Raw genomic sequence first — 19,866 nt, forward strand, 5'->3', positions numbered from 1 at the left:
ACAGCAATGATACTGACCACATTTTCAGAGTATTTATTGCTTTATTCTTGAGTTGTTTCAGACATATCTCACTGCACTTTGTTCTGTTAGGTTTCCTCTCTCTCACAGTCCGGTATGCTTTGGTGATTTTATGCTTTAATCCAGTATTGTTTCAGTTTGCAATTGGTTGTGCCTTTCCTTAATTTCAGATTGATAACTTAGCACAAGAAAAAAAAAAAAGGCTTTGTGTTATCCAGGATTTGATTTCTCTTTTGAATTTCTTCTTTGTTTTTGTTGGAGTTTTTATGACCAGTAAAATCACTCTCTTATTTATAAACTAAAATTCCTTTATTAGTAGTTTTCTAGGGAGTGAAATGCAACTCTTCCTCTGATGGTCAGGATTTTTTGTTATTTTTCCAGGTGTGTAAGGTAAATTCAGTGTGCAAGACAGAGCTACAGTAACTGGCTAACGGCTGCTACCAATGCACCTTGCAAAGTCAAGGGCTCTCAGTATTGAAGACCATAGCAGCTCAAATGGGCTAGGTTAAGATAGAAACATGTGGGGCTGATGGAGCATAAGGAACTTTCTTTAAACAAAATTCTGGGAGTTTTTACAACAGTATGTTCATTTACCTACACCTTTGAATCTATTTGAAGTTGACAACCCATGCTGAGCACTAGATTTAATCTATATTCAACTAACTTGAAATGGTAACCATTTTATGCTAAAAACAGATAACACAATTGATCTTTGTACCAGTTTTGTTGCCCATAGCCCACATCATAACCCAAACACTCAACAGATTGAGAAACTTGAAAATATTTGAAAAGAAATAAAAAAAAGCAAAAACTTGTGTTCTTTCAGCTAATGGAGAGAAATTACTATAAAAGCCTGAAACCTGCTAATTCTGAAATCCTGTAAGAAGTAATAGAAGGTATAGTCAATACCTAGGAGCTAGAGATACTACTTCCTTTTACAAATTGACTTTTAGTGCAATACAATGCTTTGGTGTTTTTCTCTGTAGACATTGCACTAAAGATTTTTTTTTTTTGTTATTAACTATCATGAATATTTCACATGATGGATTTTCTAGTTGTTTTTCTTTTTGTTTGATTGTGGGTTTGTTTGTTCGTTTGTTTTTGTTTTTTACTAAGCAGTAATTTCTATCCAAAAGCAGCCTGATGCAAGTTAAGAATTTAATCAAACAAAATTTAGAAAACAATAAATTACATTGGTCTTCTTTTTTTGCAATGTGATGTTGGTATCGATATAAAAACTAAGAGTAAGGTTTTTATAATGGCTTACACCTGAATTTTCATTCATTCTCTAATTAAAATAAACCTCATTTAATATAAAGATTACAGTTCATTTCAAATCAGCAAATAATAAGAATTAACTCTTTTCTAGGAAATGAAACAATATGAGACTAAAATTGGGTAAAGTCCCTGCTCAGTCTGAGGAAATTATCTCAAAAGGAGATTATTTACTTTAGAATTGTTTTGTTATTTCAGTTCTCTGTATCAAGTATATAGATTTGCAGTCCTTGTAGCTGTGCAAAATACCTGTAATTTGATCAGAGATTACCCAGATCTGTAGCCAGTCTAATGCAGAGGTTGGTTGGGGCAAAGTCCCCTGTTGATCTGAGCAGGGCAGTGGAGGTTCCCACTCCAGCATGCCTTGCTGGCAGTAGGTGAGCAGAGGTCCCATGTGCAGTGAGGTGCAGGGGGGCTGCCCATGAGCCAACCAGCTCCGTTGGGTGCTCAGCAGTATGGGGCTCTTGCTTCCCTCTTGCAGTTGTTCCCAGAGAGACCCAATTTGCTGCTCTGCCTCTCTGGGAAGAGATGGGGAACCCTCATCACTGCCACTGGGATGGTGTAAAAATTAAAACCTGCATCACAGTGTGTCAGAGCCCAGGTTTGGTTAGTCTAGTCTGGGTCAACACAATTCCCAACTGTGGTTTAAGTGTCAGACTGAGTTCTTTTACAGGTTATAATGGTAGCTATCTACCTGGCTACTGCCTTAGTTCCATACATTTTGTTTAAAAGTTTCTTTTGTCCAGTTAAATGTGAAGATGAGACCGGTTAACTGGGATCTAAAGATATGGTAGAATTAGTTTGTATGTGCAGGTGCTTTTTTTGGATAGGTGATCACTTGACACGAGCATATGTTAGACAGTTGGCTTCTATAGTGTAGTTCTGAGTTTTTAATTTGTGAACCTAAAATGTGTACACTAACACCCTGAGTCATCTAAGTCTTAATCATCCTCCAAGCAAATTCGAAGAAACTCTGCAAAGCATGGTCAAGGGTTAACACATGAATCAATATCCCTGCATTGTGTTGACTTTATCTCAAGCCTTTGCAAAAGATGACAGCAAGGGAAAAGAAGGATCTAAAAAAATCTGAATTGCTGATGTTTCAGAAAGGAATCCTGCCTTGTGTTGCTTTTCTGACTAACAGAAACCCCGCCTGAGTCACCACAACTGGTTGTTGTAAAGACTACAGTTTAGAGAAATTATGGAAATAGGGCAACTCTTTCTGGCAAATTCTTATGTTTGTCACAAAAGTCATTTGGCTGAACTAATTGGCTTGATTTAGATTTCAGGTGCTTTGAGCCTTGTAAGTAATACACATTTGGCTTGAATGAAGATACTGAAGAAGATAAATCAGTCAGTCTTTACTAGCATAACAAGCGATGATCAAATTAAAGATGATGTCTTAAAGTTCCTCTGTTTTTCCTCCATGTGCATATTTAGTGCACCAGATGGTCAATGCAGTCATAATAAACTGGTGGGAATATTTAATTAAATGTGTTCCCAGGACATCAAATGTAGGGTATTATTCTTTGGTGAATGATCAGAGTAAATATTTTGTAATAAGGGAGAGTCCTTGTAGAATATTGCTGGTAGTACATGAAAATCACATTTGGGAACAGAAATCTGTTCAAAGCAGAACTTTCTTCACAAAATTAAGACATCTCAAATGCTAATTCCTTTTATATGTGTGTTGGGTTTTTTTCTGCCATTAATTCACTATTACTCATTACTACCCAATTATTACAAATAGCATAAGAAATCATTTTAAAATTGATAATCACAGAATGGAATGAGTCTAAGTTTAAGTCTGTAGACATTTAATTGGCAATACTCACGTTTTTACTGAATAGTGAAGGGCTGAGATGGAACACTGAAAAGCACAGTTTAGAACAACATCTCTGTTAAAGCAGTGATGGTTGCCTGGTAGTGAGAGAAGCCTGTTTGCTCTCATTGGGAGTTAATTCTGCTCCCTCTTTGAAATCTCAGAGGACTGAAAACGCCTTCCCATACTCTGAAAATCCCTCTGCCTCCACATATGTAAACGTCCACTAGCCCAGCAGCGATAGTCCTCAGACAATAATCTAATTATCTTTTCATATATCTTTTTTATATCATGGCCTTCTTTATTCCCATAGAGCAGCTTTTTCACCCTCCTTCCCCCCACATGAAAGTAAGATTAGTAGCATGAAAACAAGGATAAACTTAGCCTATTAAAATTAGGCTAGTTAGTAACTGAAGGGGGAAATATCAGCTGGAAATCTTAAATACATACAATTAGTAGGCAACTGAACTGAAAAGCAAATTACTCTGAATGCCTCTATCTCAAAACTGAGTAGGTCATGCTCTCTAGCCAGGGTCTTCTTTTGAAGAGTCCTCTCACCTTACAGGCAGAGAACATCATTATCTCCTTGTAAGAAGGCCAAGAACATAATTCTGAAGGACACTTAATTTCATGGGGACATTAAAAGTAAGTTGTCTTTTCTCTGAACGTCCCCTGGTTTTGAAAGAGTAACAAGACCTGCCATTTGACACTATCCCATTTCATCATGGGAAAAGCAAAAAATTTAGGTAGGAAATGTTGGGATGGATTGCTAATATCTCTGATTTCTAGACACACACATCTGTATATTCCTGAACAGAAACATAATTGTCCACATGCAACTGTGTTAGGCCTGTACTATTGTTAAGTTCATACAGTTAAGGACACAAGTCTGGAATGTCCAGAGCTTAAGGAGTTGAGATATCAGAGGTACCAATTTCTTTGAGAGAATGATGTGTAAATAAGCTAACACAGAATTTTAGTCTGCCCTCTTTGGTTAGACTGGATTTTGTTAGGGCTACGTCAAACTGCACACAGCAAAACTGATTGTTAAGAAAGCTTTTGTGCTAGTGCTGGCTAAACTGACCTACTGCAGAAATAAAATCCTATGTGGCAGAATCTGATTAACAGAAAACTGGGAACTAGCAAATCCCTCCAGAAAGCAGAAGGCTCTAAGTATTGTCAGCAAAAGTCCCTCTTTGCAAATTAGCAGTGGAAAAAATTGTTTTAGCTATTACTGCGTAGGAATAAGCAAAGCAAGTTCAAGACTAACAGCAAACCCCAGTGCTATTAGAGCTCCTTTATTTCCTTAGAGAACCTCTCTGCCTCAAAGCTTTCAGATGCGTCTAGATTCACAGATGAACATTCTCAGCAGCAGGGACAATGTGAGAGTGGTTTGTTTCTGCACTTACGGTTAGGTCCAGGATCTTCACTGACATCTGTAGTCACTACGGTAGTGACTACCGTAGTGCATTTGTAGCTAATTTTAATAATTGTTTTAGAGTTAAATCTCAAGAGCTATGGAAGTGTTCTAATTTATTTTACAGTTAAATAAAGGGTGTTGTTGTGGGTTTTGGTTGGTTGGGGATTTTTGTTGTTGTTTTTGTCTTTGTTTTGTTTTGTGTTTTTTTAATGCCTTTGGAACCAGACTGTCAAACCCCACCTAAGCAGTTAAGCCCAAATGGGTTGATGCCTTTTGAAGGGGTCCAAATGGAAGACCAGTGTCTTAAATATACATAAGTTTGGTCATAACTGTATGTATTTACTACAGAAATATGGTACCTGGTCAGTAAAAAAATAAAGAGGAAGAAAGGCAGTGAAATTTTGTGCTTTATTTGAACAACAGAGAAAGGGCTTGAGGAAAGAGGAATCAAGCTTGGATTCATAGAAAATTGCCTCCATTTCACTTTTTATAGGGATCATTAGTTGCATCTTCTGCTGTGCTGATGCACTTTCACTGCCCTCTCCTCAAAGCTTTGCCAGCTGATACCAGCTAAAGCTGTGGGATGTAATTCTCACTTTCCTCGTGCTGTAACCTTTAACTGTGTGTTTCTCACTGTTTAAGTCTGATGGGTAGAATATAATTCCTGCTATTAGAAATAGGTTGTGAGCTCTGATTTGGAGTCAGTAGCTGAAGAAGAGGTGAGCAGAAGGATGTGAACGAAGAGGCCTGGGCTGCTTTGCCACTGGCTTCCTGTGCCACTGAGCAAGTCACTTAATCTTCCTGTACCTGTTTCTGAGCTATATGCAGGGATAATAGCTTTTCCTTAGCCTATGGCAGTGTTGTTAGGATAAAGACTTTAAAGGGATTAGGTCCCGTACTTGCAGGTTTTAAAAGCACCTTGGATGCATAAAACAGGTTGTTGAAAGCAGCTATCAAGGTCCTAATATAAACCATACTGAAGTCACACTGGTGGCCTGGCATCCTCCTGGTATTCACATAGTGTATCTCCCTTGCCTAGCCTGAGTAACACAAAAAAAGTTTCTCCTATGTAGCTCACACATACGAACAAAAATGAAAGTATTTGTCAGGCAGCTTCCCAAAACATTAGATACACAGTCATCCTTAACGTTCTTTCAGCCAGTACTGAAATGGAAAACAATAACACTGGATATCTCCAATTCTGTCTTAATTAGAGTTGCAGCTCCCTTAGACTGTTAGAGCTAAGTAGGTAAATTGTTTCCAAAATACCCAGTTGAGATGAAAAATCTCTTAGTCATTATTTTGACCTACCGGTTTCAGGCCCAGCACGACTAAGCACATCTGAGCCAACTGTGACTATTTTACTGAATCACTAAGATAGTCCCCATGTGTGTTTTATAGGTAGCTGTATGCACACACAGATCCAGCACCCACTTTCGATCAGTCAGATTGCTCATGTGCTAACTGAAGCAAAATCTGGCATGGTGGGGAACAAGGCTGTAACTAATGTTATATAAAGAGCGCCCTAACTGCTGAGGCACTAAGCATGTGGTGCTGTTGTCCCAAAGTAAGCGTACTTGTTCTCCCAGAGCATGCCACGGTGCTCTGACATTGCGGAGTGGTTGCCATTTAAGAATGTATGCTAGGGATTTGTACCCTTTTTCACCAACAGCAGTAGAGCTTTGTTCCACCTTCAAAATTAATTTAACCTGTTCCTGGGAGTGAAGGTTATCAGCATCAATGGTAACTTTTTTCCTTTTTCTGGAAAAAAAAAAAAAAAAGTACACAAGTCTGACAGCTAGAAGCCCAGTGATGGAGCTTTTATATGGATTTTGTATTCTTTTGTAGCTCCCCAAAACCATGCCAGGCCATGAGAAATTGGACTTTAAAGTTGTGATGCTTCATGTATTTCAACAGAAAGCATCTCTAACATAATGCTAATGTTTTGCATAAGTTTCCTTGAATAGTGCTTCCGAGAAATGATAAGCTGCTATGACATGGTACAGAGGCAATAATAGGATTATGTGGGTTGGACTTTAATTCTAGCATTTTTGCACTAGGACAGCCCAGAGAATATTGGTGCTTTCTAGTGAAATAATTCAGTTCCCTCCTTTACTAGAAAACTTGGGTTCAAAGACAAATTCTTAACAGAGGCATTGTGGGAATGGAGACACATTAACTCACAAATGTCCTGCCCTCTGCTGCTGCCCAGCCAGGACGCTTTCTACAGAGCTCAGACACTGGCAGGGCTGAGCCAGAAGCATGGAGACCCCTCTCTCATGTTCTGAAGTGCCTTAGGAGGCTGGGAAGAGCAGAGGTGATGCAGGTGTTTTTGTGCTTGTTTTGGATATTACACGCTGCCTAATGATGAGAGATGGCTCATGCCTTGTTAACCTGCAAGAGGTGCTGGTGGCATTAAAGCCATGTGCTTAAGAACTGATTTATCAGGCCTGTCTGGGAACCTGTGCTGTGCCTTCTGTAGCAGGTGCTGCATCTCTTTTGGTGAGCACTCTCCTGATTGTGGCAGCTTATTGCTCTAACCCATGAGGCTGTGAGCAAGGCAGCTGCTGTTACTGTGTAAGAGGAGCACACCACCAGAGACAACAGGTTTGGAACTAGTAGCTCTGCACTGCAGGCAGCACCCAGCTCTGGTTACTCTTCTATTAGATTTTATGTAATTAATTAACATGGGTATGTTAATTACAAGCCTGCTGTACCTTAGCGTAAAGATAGCCATCTCTCTTTGGCAGTTACAGTAACTCCTGCTGGATGGTCAGGGCAGCTGTAAAAACACAGTCTTCTCACCCATTCCTCCATTGCACAGGGAGCAGAGAAGCCCCAGGAAATACAGCTGAAACTGAATTAGATGGCAGCAAGGATGCTGGAAGAGAAAAAACCAGGAAGTCTCTACTTCATGCAAAAACATTTTAGGACAGATTGGGAGGTGCAAAAAAAGATTAAAATTACTAGGCAGAAAAGATATATGGCAGAGCATTGGACTTTGGAGTTATCACACAGCTTTGACCAAGAATACTGCTGAACTTAAAAGCTACACTTAATAGCAAAAAGCATGTGGCCAGGAAAAAAAAAATAACACAACTTCTCATGCCCTTCCCTTCTGTAGTCTCTGGTGAGGTAACAGTATATAGCTTATATAGAAGTGCTCTCCTAACATTTGTAGTAGTGAACAGTGTGACACAATGTTTCCATAGGAAGAATTCTGCTGGTGTTGATTGGGAAAAAGCCTATTTACTTCTCTGACTGCAAAGAAATGTCACAATTTCAATTTTAGCTCTGTTGTTGTACCAGGAACTCTCTTCAAAGTTGTTAATGTTCCAGGGAGATCTTGTTTTGCATTGAGTCTGATATACATTATAGTCAGATTTTGATCCTTTGTGACAACAGCATAAACTCGGAATAAAGCCTGTTGGGATCTTGGTCCATGGCTGTCCAATGCAGTAATTCCGTTGCCAGTGGCAGCAGCATCTGATCTTTTATGTTTTTAATGGTGGCTGTGAGGTCCTCAAAGGTGAGCAACTAAAGCTTGATAATGATGTTCTCACCCACAGTTGAAGAAGTGTAAGGTGCAGCAGTGCTGTGGGTCTGCAAACAGCTGCTCCATCACTCGGAGGGAGTCTGTGAGGGTCAGTGTTAGCTGTGGCAATCTCAGCCCATGGGCAATACTGTCAAACTGAATTTTGCAGCTTAAGCTACCTTTGGGGAACTAACTGTAGTGCCCCTAGGTGCTTTGACAGTGTATTAATGGGGCCATAATTCCAGCAGCATTAATCAAACCCTAGGATGCGAAAGGGAATGATTCACAGAGAGACACTGTGTTCTCTCAGTCTGTCACTGTGGGAAGGCATTGGTAATGCATGAATGCGATTTGTGAAATTTTTCCGTTCACATGCTTGGGGATTTCCTCTGCAGCTTCTGGAAGGGTTTTTATTTCTCTGCGGGAAGAAGTGGCAGGGGTCCCTTGAAAGGAAAAGTGAGGTGTCACAGGTTAAAGCGTGGGTGTCAAGAACAACCAGCAATGGTTGAGGGATCCTGTTCAGGCCAACAGGGTGAATTGCCTGCACAAGCCTGTATGCTGAGACAGACAGGATCTGGTTTTGGATTTTAAGGGACTTTTGTTTTGTCTCTTGTTTTAAAGTAAGGTGGGGAAATTCAGTGTTGATGCTTAAGAAAAGAGCTGATGTGTAGGAGGGCAGGACTTTGTTCACAGAATTGCTGCGAATATTCATCCAGGGTCTGTGGCAGATGTTCAAGCCTGGCCAGCTGTTCTAGTGGGGTATTTGGTGACCACTGGTGGGATGGTTAACCATTGCTGAATGCTTGAGATGACTAACCACATGCTGTGCACAATTCTCACCCCCAATTCCTCCCCCATTTCTTTCTCCTCTCTTATGGTTTATCTTTACTTGGTTAGCTTCCAGCCAAACACAGAGGAGCAAGGGAATGCATCATTCAGCACACTGAGGAGGAAGGCAGGGTTGCAGCTGTGGCTCCTGTAGCACAAACACAAAATACCTGTGGCTGTCTGTCTCCTTAGTGGAACATAAGCTCTGCCCTGCTAGTCAGGTCTGTGATCAGTTTGGCCATTGGCCTGAGTTAGAGTAGATAATCTGAATTGCTTGTTGTTTAAAAAGGCAATAATGGACATCCAAAGAGTCTGATATGGTCCCATTAAGAAATAGTGTGAAAACTACCTGCAGCATGGGAGGGAATGATAGCAGGGTTGTGATCCAGTAATAGAAGATGTGGGCTGTGAGACAATGGAAAACTCCTTTTAAGATATATGTACTTGTGACTTTTTTCCTGAAAATAAGTAGTAAACAAGTGAAGATGGTTTCAGTCACTTTTTGTGTTCTCTGGTTTTGGTCTAGGTCTGCTCCAACTCCTAGCCAAGGTCCCACCAGTGCTGGGGCTGCAGGGCCACCTCCTGCTACCAGTGTGTCAAGTAACAAACGGCTGCAGCAGACACAAGCTCAGGTGGATGAGGTAAGTGGTTCTAGGTGATTTGTTGCTCACCACAGGGGTGCTGATGTGATTATTTTTTTTGCTTTCCTTCCTAGTGACCCAGCAATTCCTGCTTGTTTGAAGGCAGTGGGTCTAGGAAATAAGGTTTACCAAAGGATGGCATTTATGAGGAGGCAGATAGTACCTGAGAGATTTTGAGTATGGATGTCCTTGTACCAGTAACACTTCTACAGACCAAATGTGGGCATTGGTACCAATTCAGGAATTCAGCCCACACAGTCAGGTTAGGAGGCAATGTCATAGTGAAGCCTACTCTTTTAATGTGTTTCTGTGTTCCTGAAGGTTAGATGCTAATCTCACAGGTTGTTCCTCATGGACAGACCATCAGTTTCTCACAGATAGATCCAAGCCATGAGAATTATACAGCTGAGTTCTGTGTTCATTAGCCAGAGTTCTATTGATTAATCATCACAATTCATCCCCAAAGAAAGGTACTCACACATGATGCCATAACAGCATCTTAAACTAATCCCCACTCCTTTTGCTGGTCGTAGAGGACCACATGCCTGCATGGATCCTTAAATTCTTGTGGCATACAGACTACCTGCCACCTCAGCTGTAATGCCGGTGTCCCTCTAACTGCTGGGAATAAGTGAGCATACCGCTGCTCATGGGTGTAGTCCCTGAGCCTACCAGCAGTACAGTAGCAGCTGTAGCATCCTTGCACACCTGCTGTGCAGATTTGTGTGCTGGGTATTAAGTACTGAGATTTACTAAGCCCCTACAAAGACTTAAGTAACTAATCGCTTACTGTTTGTGGGGAGGTGGCCAGGACTTGTATGATTCTTTAATGCTAATTGAAAACAATGCACATTAGAAAATAGTTATTTACATGCATAAAGGCCTCAATTTTCAAAAGCTCTACTAAAAATAGTAGAGATGACCTCACAACATCCCAATCAAATGAATTTGTTAAGATGAACTAAATACACCTGTCAAATTGAACTTTGTCTTTTTGAGAACTTATTTGCTGAAGATCTGAAACAGGGTTTTTCTGGCCTCCCCATTGATGATGCCCAGAGCTGATCGTAAGAACATACTCTGGCTGCAAAAATGTCTACAGATATTCTAGCCCTGGTTTTCTCATTATCACTGATTTTCATATCACACTAACTTAATTGACAGTACTAGAGTGTTGCTAAGTGGGGAAAGGAAAATTACAGTGTCTTAGGTCAGAATAATGAAATAAACTTCTTGTCCTGACCATATTACATCATGATGGTCCTGTAATTGTATATGTGAGCTACAGCAAAAGTAATTGTCCCTTGAAGATGAAAAATAATTGCTAGTTGTTGTCTAAAATGAGTGATGCAGGTCAGATATATAGGACTTTTTCAAGTAGATTAATGGAGATGGCTCCGGTGAGGCTAGTAAACCCCTGCTTTGTGTTTAAGATACTCTGTATTCTGAGACTTTTCATGCAAGCCCATGCAAGTTTGTCTTCTTGTAAAACATGGTGGAGTAATTTTGGCAGGAATTCTTACCCAGTATGAGGAGACATTGAGTAGTTCTTAGATTTCAGGATTATTGTGGGTGATAATCAGGGTCCACATTTTTTTGCCTGTAGTTTGTGAGGGAGGATGATATTGGTGTGGGTTTTGAGTGGATAGCACCTGGTCAGTGGATCCTTATTTAACAGGGAAATCACAAGTATAAGAATAGCCGTGGGACAAAAATATCGCTTGGCTTTCAGTACTATGAAATCACTAGGGTGAAACTGATTTATAGCACCTGAGGATCCGATCCGTTTCCTGCGTGTTTCTTTCAAGTCTTGTACGAAAGTAATCTGTAGGTGGCACTAAACACCACAGCACAGCACTACAGTCTGTCTATTCTGCTACAAGTGCTGTTCAGCCCAGCGCTTCAACGCCAAAACTCAGCAACGCCATCACCACTTTGCTTAAGAAAAAATTGTTGTTCTTAGTAAAATGAATGGCATTTTTAATGCTATATCAATGATGATATAGTATTTCCTCTATATCCATGTTGGGTTTCCCCCTCCAATCACTCTAGGCATCCTCGAGCTTATTTGCTAAGGCTCAGGTCTTGGCTTTACTCTAGACAAACGTTTGTTTATTTGACAAAAATGTAGTCTCATCTGGACAGGCGTTCACTGCAGTCAGGTTAAATTCAATAAATAGTTCTAGGGGGAAAAAAAAGGAAAAAGTGGGTAGAAAATGTTACAGTATTTTGTTTAAGCATTTTCAAATAGCTTAAAATGTTCCCTACAAAACATTGTGCCAAGACAAAATATAGCTAAATACTAGATGAGAAGTGAAAACAATTTTTTTTTTTCTCTGATATGAAGTGAAATGTTTGCAAGGTTTTGGTTTGGAAAAGCAAGTAAGAAAATTTGGGTTGACCATAACGTTTCATTTTGGTTTAGGTTTGGTGGACAAGAGAAACAAATCTTTTGAGTTTTGGAACAGCCAGTCCTTTCAAAGATCTTTCACTGCCAGTTTCATCTCACTGTGCTTACATCATGTATTTTTTTAAATAAATCTGGGCTTTGGCAGGTAATAGTTAAATTATATAAAGTACAAGCAACATAGACTTCCTTATTAGAAATTATGAGTAACAGATCAGCAACCATATTCACTGCTAGAATAAGTGGACACAACTTCACAGAGATCGGTATACTGACTAACATTTACATTAGTGATGAATTTATACAGGATTTCTATTTAGTTTTATTGGCTTGCCAGAAGAGGATTTTTATTTAACTCAATGTATAAAATATATACATGAATGGGCCTTACCCATTGTGTACTGGCTGTGCAGACTTTTTCCACTGAGGCTGTGCAATGGGGTGGCAAGAGCTGCCTGCTACACTTCAGGCGAATTTTCCGAGGTAAAATTTTATCCTCCTCCACTTTCAAGCAGGACTTCAAATTATGGCTGGGAAGTTGTCTTGTCCAAGAAAGATCTGCAGAATAAGTAAGTTCCTTAGTCAGGAAATGTATACAGTTTCCTTAGAGTAGCCTTTATCTAGCCAATTTCTCCAGTTCAGGTAAGGAAATTGTATTTAATGTGTAAGGAAAATAATGGCTTCGTCTTAGCGATGACTAGACAAATGCCAACGAAATTGTAGTAGAAGTACTGGCCTCCATCAGGTTTTTTGTATCTCTAGTGAAGTAGCTAATTGTAGGCTAAAAGACATCAGAAGCTTTAAAGAAACTAATACTGGTATTTCATAATGTCCCTTTATTTTTTTCTTTTAAGGGTATCTGAGCATAGTATAGCTATGTTCATCTTGTTCTCACTGTGTCTGTTTCCATAGGTATGGTTTTTGAGGCACTGTCCAAGTAACTGCCATCACATACCATAATGGCAAATGGCTGATTTCAGTATGACATGTGATATTCTAGAGTGTGAACATATGAATGACCTTTGGCTTTACTTTTGTGGAATCTAACGTGAGGCTGTGCCTTTGCAGGTGGTAGACATCATGAGAATGAATGTGGACAAGGTGCTAGAAAGAGACCAGAAGCTATCAGAGCTTGACAACCGGGCAGATGCATTGCAAGCAGGTGCTTCACAGTTTGAAACCAGTGCAGCCAAACTGAAGAGAAAATATTGGTGGAAAAATTGCAAGGTATGTTAATTCATGTCATTTCCCTATGTGATCACAAAACCCAAACAGGTGTAGTGAATACTAGTAGTGGGAGAAGAGAAGCTTTTCCCTTGTTGGAGATCATCAGCTTCTTGATCTTTCTTTCTGATGGTAAACAACCAAAAAAATATTTGGTTCCACAAATGGCATGAGAAGTGAAGAAATGACAGTCTCTTTTAAGGAGGGGCAGATTAAGATAGAGCAGGACTTTTATCAAACAGCTCTCTCTGCTATCTTCAAAGTCTCAAATTTTCCTGTGAGCAGAGGGAACATCACTCTGCTTTTTCAGACCAGCATTTCTCTTCTCTGGATCCAGAAACTTCAGCTCCTCTTATTCATGTAAGACTCCATATCCTTGCTTCTTTCTACTCATGCAGCACCAACACATGAACACTATGCCAAAAGTTCAGCTTCATTTCCATTTCTCTTCAATACCATCTTTGCTGCTCACCATTCACATCCACCCAAATAAAACCATCTGTTCTCAAAGAAGAATCTCACATGTATCTCTCACCAGTCTGTTGCCTGCTTTGTCTCTTCAATCCATGGTGCTATGAAATGTAAAGCAAGGCAAAATATTCTGTGTCAACTACATGCACTCCAGAAATAAGTGGATCTAGGTTAGAAACTCAACTGAGCAGTTCCTCTGGGCCTTTTCTAGATGTTGCCTGTTGCTTGCCTGACAATGTAGGGAGCAGGGTTTTTGGGAGCTGCATACACAGATTTTGAGTTAGGTTCACCCATGCTGACTGCAGTCACCACGATGACCTACACTACACTAGACCTTCAGGCCCACCCTCATTCTCCTTTCCTCTCTGCCCCTTCTGATAACCAGAAGCCCCCTGTCCTTCCTCAGGCTCCCAAACTCTGGAAGAAGGGGGAGAAATAAACACCTCTCCTACAAGCCTAATGGCTGGCTCTGTCCTCCAGACCAGTGTTGGGAGTAATGAAGGCCTGAATTTAACATGTCCATGTTTGTTGGTTTTCAGTCTTTCCATTCTCACTGCTGTATCTGCCACAGGTAACGATGGAAATTGGACTTCAGCATCTCTGGTGGCCTCATTAGCATTCAGCAAGTCTCACATGGTGGCCTCTACCCCACACAACTCAGTGTTGTATGGTCTGTGCACAGCTGGCTCTGATGTATCTGTTCTTGTGGGAACAGATTTTGACTTTGCAATGAGTTATTTCCAGGCTAACATGCTAGAAACCATGCTGGCAAGCATGGGCTACCACTCTCAACAGCACAGGTACACAAAACCAGCACAAAAAGCTGCTACACGTTAGACATCTGCAGCTGCCTCTTCCCTGAATATGGGACTGTGGTGAAAAGCAATCAAGCTACTCCAGTATAAAGTAGTACACAGCCATCCATGTGTGAATCCAGGCACTTAAATCATCTCTGGAGTTGTTTTACTTTGGAAGCTTAATTTTTCTTTGCTGCCAGAAATGGATGAGGTGGGTCACTGAATTTTAGTTGATGGGCAAGAACTTGCTAGCTTTAGCAACAGGCTATGTCCATTGCTGGTGGTCAGTTGTTCCTAAAATTGACACTGAATTTGGGGCCTTAACAGATCTGTAGCCGTCAGTCTTTGCAATATTTGGAAGTGCAAGGAATGAGCCACTAAGTAAAAGCAAAAAACCAGAGGGGTTTATGTCTTTCATGTGAAAACCTGACTTTTTTTTTTTTCTCATAACTTTCTTTTTATAGATGATGATCATCCTTGGTGTAATATGCGCAGTCATTCTCATTATAATTATAAGTGAGTAATTCATTTTCTCTTTCATTTATGCTTTGTGTCTTATGAAGGGTTGATGTATTAAAAAAACAAAACAAAACAAAACAATGGAGATAACATATTTAAACTGATTAATTTGTGAAATTCCCCTTCTAGTGTCATGCTGTTACAGTGAGAATTACTGCAACCTCTCTGGACACTTACATGGGTAGAATTTGTTGATATTTAATGTATTTTACATTAGCATGTTACATAACTTTCCCTAGGATTAAAGACTCTCCCTTTTCATGTTTACATAATTTTTTTATGCAGTGTCAGAGATCTTCCTTTCATTACCACTAATGCCACAGTCCTGGTGTTTTCTAGTGAGAACAGTAGTGCTTGGATTACCTCATGCCTATAAAAAGAAGGTGAAGGCTCACAGGCAAATGGGCACCAGACAGGTTTTTTAAAAGCATGTAGATACCTAGTTCTCACCAAATCAGCTGGAATTTGAGATGTTGGTGCTTCTGAAAGTCCCTTTGCATCTTGAATACCTAAATATTATTAAAATATAGCACAAAGTCTTACTGATTTCTTATCTTGAAAGATCACCTCATTCCACACAGTTGTTATAGGAAAAATAGCATATGAATGAATAATAGCAGTCATGCTGGTTGGGAGCCAGGGATCTTGTAATGACAGGAACTGAACATTTTATTTATGTAACCTCTGTGTTAGCAACAGCCATTATGTGACATAACTGTAATATGGCATTAACTACTAAAAGGGAGATTTCTTGAGCTAGACAGTCTAGCTAGTAATCCAGAAGAGCTTCACCAGGACGCTAGACCGTGGATGAGAATTAATTCCCAGCTCTCAAATTACATGCCTTGTATTCAGCAAGTTTCCACTTTCCTCTGTTGCTTCTGTAAAGAAGGCTTACAGAATCACCTGTAAACATGACTAAATGGATTGAGATACATGTGGCAGTTTATTAGTCTTATGAATGCTGGCACAAGAATGACCCAGAATAATTTTAGGGTTTTGTAACACTGATACAGCAAGAATGGGAAATGGCTAGATATTGACTGTATTAACTGAGTACTCAAGGGAAAGATGGGCCTTTGTTCTGCAGTCTAGTGCAGCAATCTAGGAAGACAGATGTGCAGACATTGAACTGATTGCTGTGTATATATGCATCATTGTGCATTACGTCTGTCTTAACAGGAAAGTAAAAAGTAGACAAGATAGCTCATAGGGTCTTTAATCACAAACTTCAGTGTCACATCATCAAACCCAGGTCACGGCTCGCCGTAGTGAGATCTACTGGAAGTGTTATGAGATTTAAATGTATTTAAGTTCTAGATCCTAAATTGTTTTTTTCAGTCTATCTGGTGTTTCTGCAATAGTGTCTAAAAGCTGCAGCTTCAAGAAGGACCCTGTGCATTGAACTCAATTATGTATTTATTTACAGGAGCTCTAAAGTATACATTTAAATTCTGTTGACATCAAGTATCCAAATGCTGTCACAGACAAGGCCTGCATGGCTTCTCCAGTCACTGATATGAAATGGAGGAAGATCATACCCTCCATACTAGCTCTAGATGCAGATAAATTGGATAGTTCCTCAAAGCAACAAGCTACTGTGGGTGGTGAAATGGCCCAAGTCAGGCTTCTTACCATCCTGGTAGCAGAGCCATGAAAAACACGACTGGCTCCCTGCTGAAGGAAGGGTTACAACATGTGGGACTGCAGGTGTTGGTGGAGCTGGGAATGTCAGCTAACATCACCATGAGTCCTTGCCCTTTTTATCTTTTGAGCTGCAGTCTCCCCTGTTTTCTACTCCAGTTCCCCTTGCAAACTCCTTTTGACACAGGAGGAGCATTCCCATTCCAACTAGGAAGGTGTACAGTGTGCAGGGCATGTCATGCTCTTTCAGCAAAGATGTGTCACAGGTGTTTGCCATCCCCTGATAGCAGATACTTCTGTGAGATAAAACACAACAGTAGCTCTGTAATAACTGCTGGTTTATGTCTTTCTTTTTCTTTTTTCTTTTTTTTTTTTTTTTTTTACCTTCTGCTTCCTTTCCCAGTTTATTTCTCCACTTGAAAAAGTGAAGAAGGAAGACTTGGCACAACCTTGTTCATATCAACCAATGATATCAGTGTTCCTTTGTTGAACTCCGCTTTTTAATTCCCGGTGTCTTGGGATTTTTGCTTGTAATAACCCATAAGCATTCAGTGTGGTGTGTTTTGGAATTCTGTTGTTTCCACAAGAAACTGTACCAGCTAAATACTGCCAAGTAGTTCCATACACTGTCTTATACTGTGTCTTAAAATGTGTATGTACTGACCTTCAGAAACTGTAGTATATGAAAAGCATCCTAAACATCTCAGAATCAGAGAATGCAGCTATGGGGAAGCTCCTCCTTAAAGGGACACTGTCAGGTGGATTGGACCCAAACCTAAGGTCACAGCAAACATTAGGGCCAAAATTTTCAATCTGAGCACCTAAAGTTGGATAGCAAAATCCAATATCAGATGTAACTTTTGGAGGTAGTATCTGGTACTCCCCTTCAATAGAGTAGTTACCAACAAGTATTCATGTAAGACGATTTATTTCAACTTAGCCAACCAAACACAGATTTTGTGAGATTAGTTGTGGTATCCAAGCATCCAAGTCTAAATACATTGCCTGCAGGAACGTAATAGAACTTGATTATTACCTTTTATAGTTTTAAATTTTTCCTTATTGGGTGTTCTGTACAACCAGAATGGCCTCAATACAAAACCCAGAAACAAAATATTATTACAGAAAAAAAAAAAAGCATTAGCTAGCACAATCTTGAATAAGCCAAGTGAAATGCAGAAATGGTAATACAAGTGTCATTAATGACCAAGATCCAGACTCTTGCTAAAAACTCAAGGTACAGTTTGTCAGGCTTCATGGGACTTTCTTGAATGCAAATCCCCAATACTTACAGTCCTAACTTAAAGCACATGAACAACTTTGGTTATGTCTGTGGCTTCCCAGCACACTTGTAGGAAGCTACCTCTGCACGGTTTTGCAGAAGTGGTCCCCACTACGAGGACCATTAAAAAGTCAGGAAGAAGAAGGTATTGGCAAATAGAGGGAACAGTGGAGAGAGGCTGAGAAAGGGAAGGGTGCCTAGCAAAGCTTTCCTGGAGAAGAGGAAGACAGAGAAACACTGTTCCAAAGTGGTGGTGTTAATAGGCTTTTTAAAACTTTAATTTGTGTGTGTTTATAGTTCATGAACTATAGTGTGGTCTTTGTGAAGTGCTCAGCTGAGATAGTTTTCATATTTAATTATACTAACATTTGATGTAATTAAGAGAAATTATATATTGCAGTTTTAAAGTTCTTGTATGCTATTGTTGTAGTGTTTCTTCCAAATGCTGAATTCCTTGTTTTTTCTCTTTTAAGCACTGAATAGTTTAATCATAGCTAACAAAACTAAAAATGAGTTATCAAATTTTGAGCCAGGAAATTCTTAGGATAACTCCTTTTAAATGTCTAACAAGAATTTGTAGTTTTTTGGGGTTTTTTTTAAGGCTGTTGTTTTTTGTTTGTTTGTTTTTTGCAATATAATTAGGGCATAGAAATTGTGATAATAGTAATGTAAATATTCCCACTGTGGAGAATATCTCTTGACATGGTCTTACATTAAAAAACAGAGACACAGACTATTTCATAGCAGTGAATGTATATACAAATTGTGTTTAAGTAGAATTTTGCAGAGAAAATAAGCGAACATCAGTTGAAAGGTTCAATTTGCTTTTTTTCCCTATATATTTATCCCTTCATATTTACATGTACTGTTTCATACTATTAAGCAGTAGGTGGCCACTGTCCTATTGGAACTTAACTTTCTAAGTTAGTAATATGCTACTGGACTTCCTGGTATGCCCTGTTCACTTAAATTCTTCAGCTGAGTGAGTACATAAACAATTCTAAAATCCCCCAGGCCCAGACAGAAAACTCTGCTGACTCCATGAGGTGCCACAACTGAATGCTATGTATAATTGAGCTTTCACTTGTCCAACTTCAAGACCCTTTTTAAACTACTAAGATATTTGGCTGGCTGATATGAAAGATTTACTCCTAAGAGTGAGACCCTGCCACCCATACCCATGTTGAGCATGGCTCAATCCTCACAGGGATTCTCCACAGGAATGCTGAAAGGACTCAGGGGATGAAGATAGCTTTCATCAAGATGGTATGGTCGGTAAAGTTATATGCTGATACAAACCCTTAATGTAGACAGGTCCTTCTCCTATGAGTCTGAACTGACTACTTAGCTGATATGGCAGCAAATACACATAAAAGAGTTTGAATCTTCTAGCTACAAAGATGCAGATTTTCCAGATGAAACTGTGATGAAACTGCTATAAGGATGCAAAGCCTCCTAACTAATGTATCTCAAGCAAGTTAATAATCAAGGTGGGAGCTTTATGACAGAGTGCAGAAGATAAGCCACTGTTTGTGGAGTGTGTACTCATCCCTCAAAACAGTAACTAAGAGGGGTGACTGCTAAATGTTAGTGAAAATTTGCAAGGAAGGTTTTGGTCAAGAAACCTAGCCTCTAGTGGTTGTAAAATGTGAAGAAACTAAATTAATGTGTTTAACTCTTTTAAGTTGTTCACAATAGTGCACCTGTGAATGTTCAATGTTTGCTAGTCGTGCTGTGATGGTGAGCTGCAATCAGTAAAACAGCCATGTAACATTTCTAATTCAGCCCAGGAAGCATGAACAAGTGCGTCCTTCCCTGATGTATAGACCCAAAGTTGAACTGCTCCTGCAGAGGGTTAATTCTTCTGCAATGAGATTATGGTAATATAGTCCTGTCTGGGCTCACAGATTGTGCAGCACCATCACCTATATGTAGACCTATACAGAGGACAATCTATATAAACACAGCTGGAGATATTATTTG

General features: G+C 39.7%; 1 protein-coding gene across 1 annotated transcript in view; it reads left to right on the plus strand.

The window, feature by feature from the left end:
- LOC309441430 (vesicle-associated membrane protein 2-like) overlaps positions 1 to 18,650 on the plus strand; it is a 43,970-nt gene extending 25,320 nt beyond the window's left edge. Inside the window, exons 2-5 of the mRNA XM_082056101.1 lie at positions 9,425 to 9,539; positions 13,015 to 13,173; positions 14,903 to 14,954; positions 17,005 to 18,650. Coding sequence (XP_081912227.1) covers positions 9,425 to 9,539; positions 13,015 to 13,173; positions 14,903 to 14,954; positions 17,005 to 17,021 — 343 coding nt within the window. The 3' untranslated portion in view covers positions 17,022 to 18,650. The remainder of the gene's footprint in view (positions 1 to 9,424; positions 9,540 to 13,014; positions 13,174 to 14,902; positions 14,955 to 17,004) is intronic.
- Positions 18,651 to 19,866: the final 1,216 nt, after the last annotated feature.

This window comes from Streptopelia decaocto (genome assembly GCF_964273445.1).
Source record: "Streptopelia decaocto genome assembly, chromosome: 6".
Lineage (NCBI taxonomy): Eukaryota > Metazoa > Chordata > Aves > Columbiformes > Columbidae > Streptopelia > Streptopelia decaocto.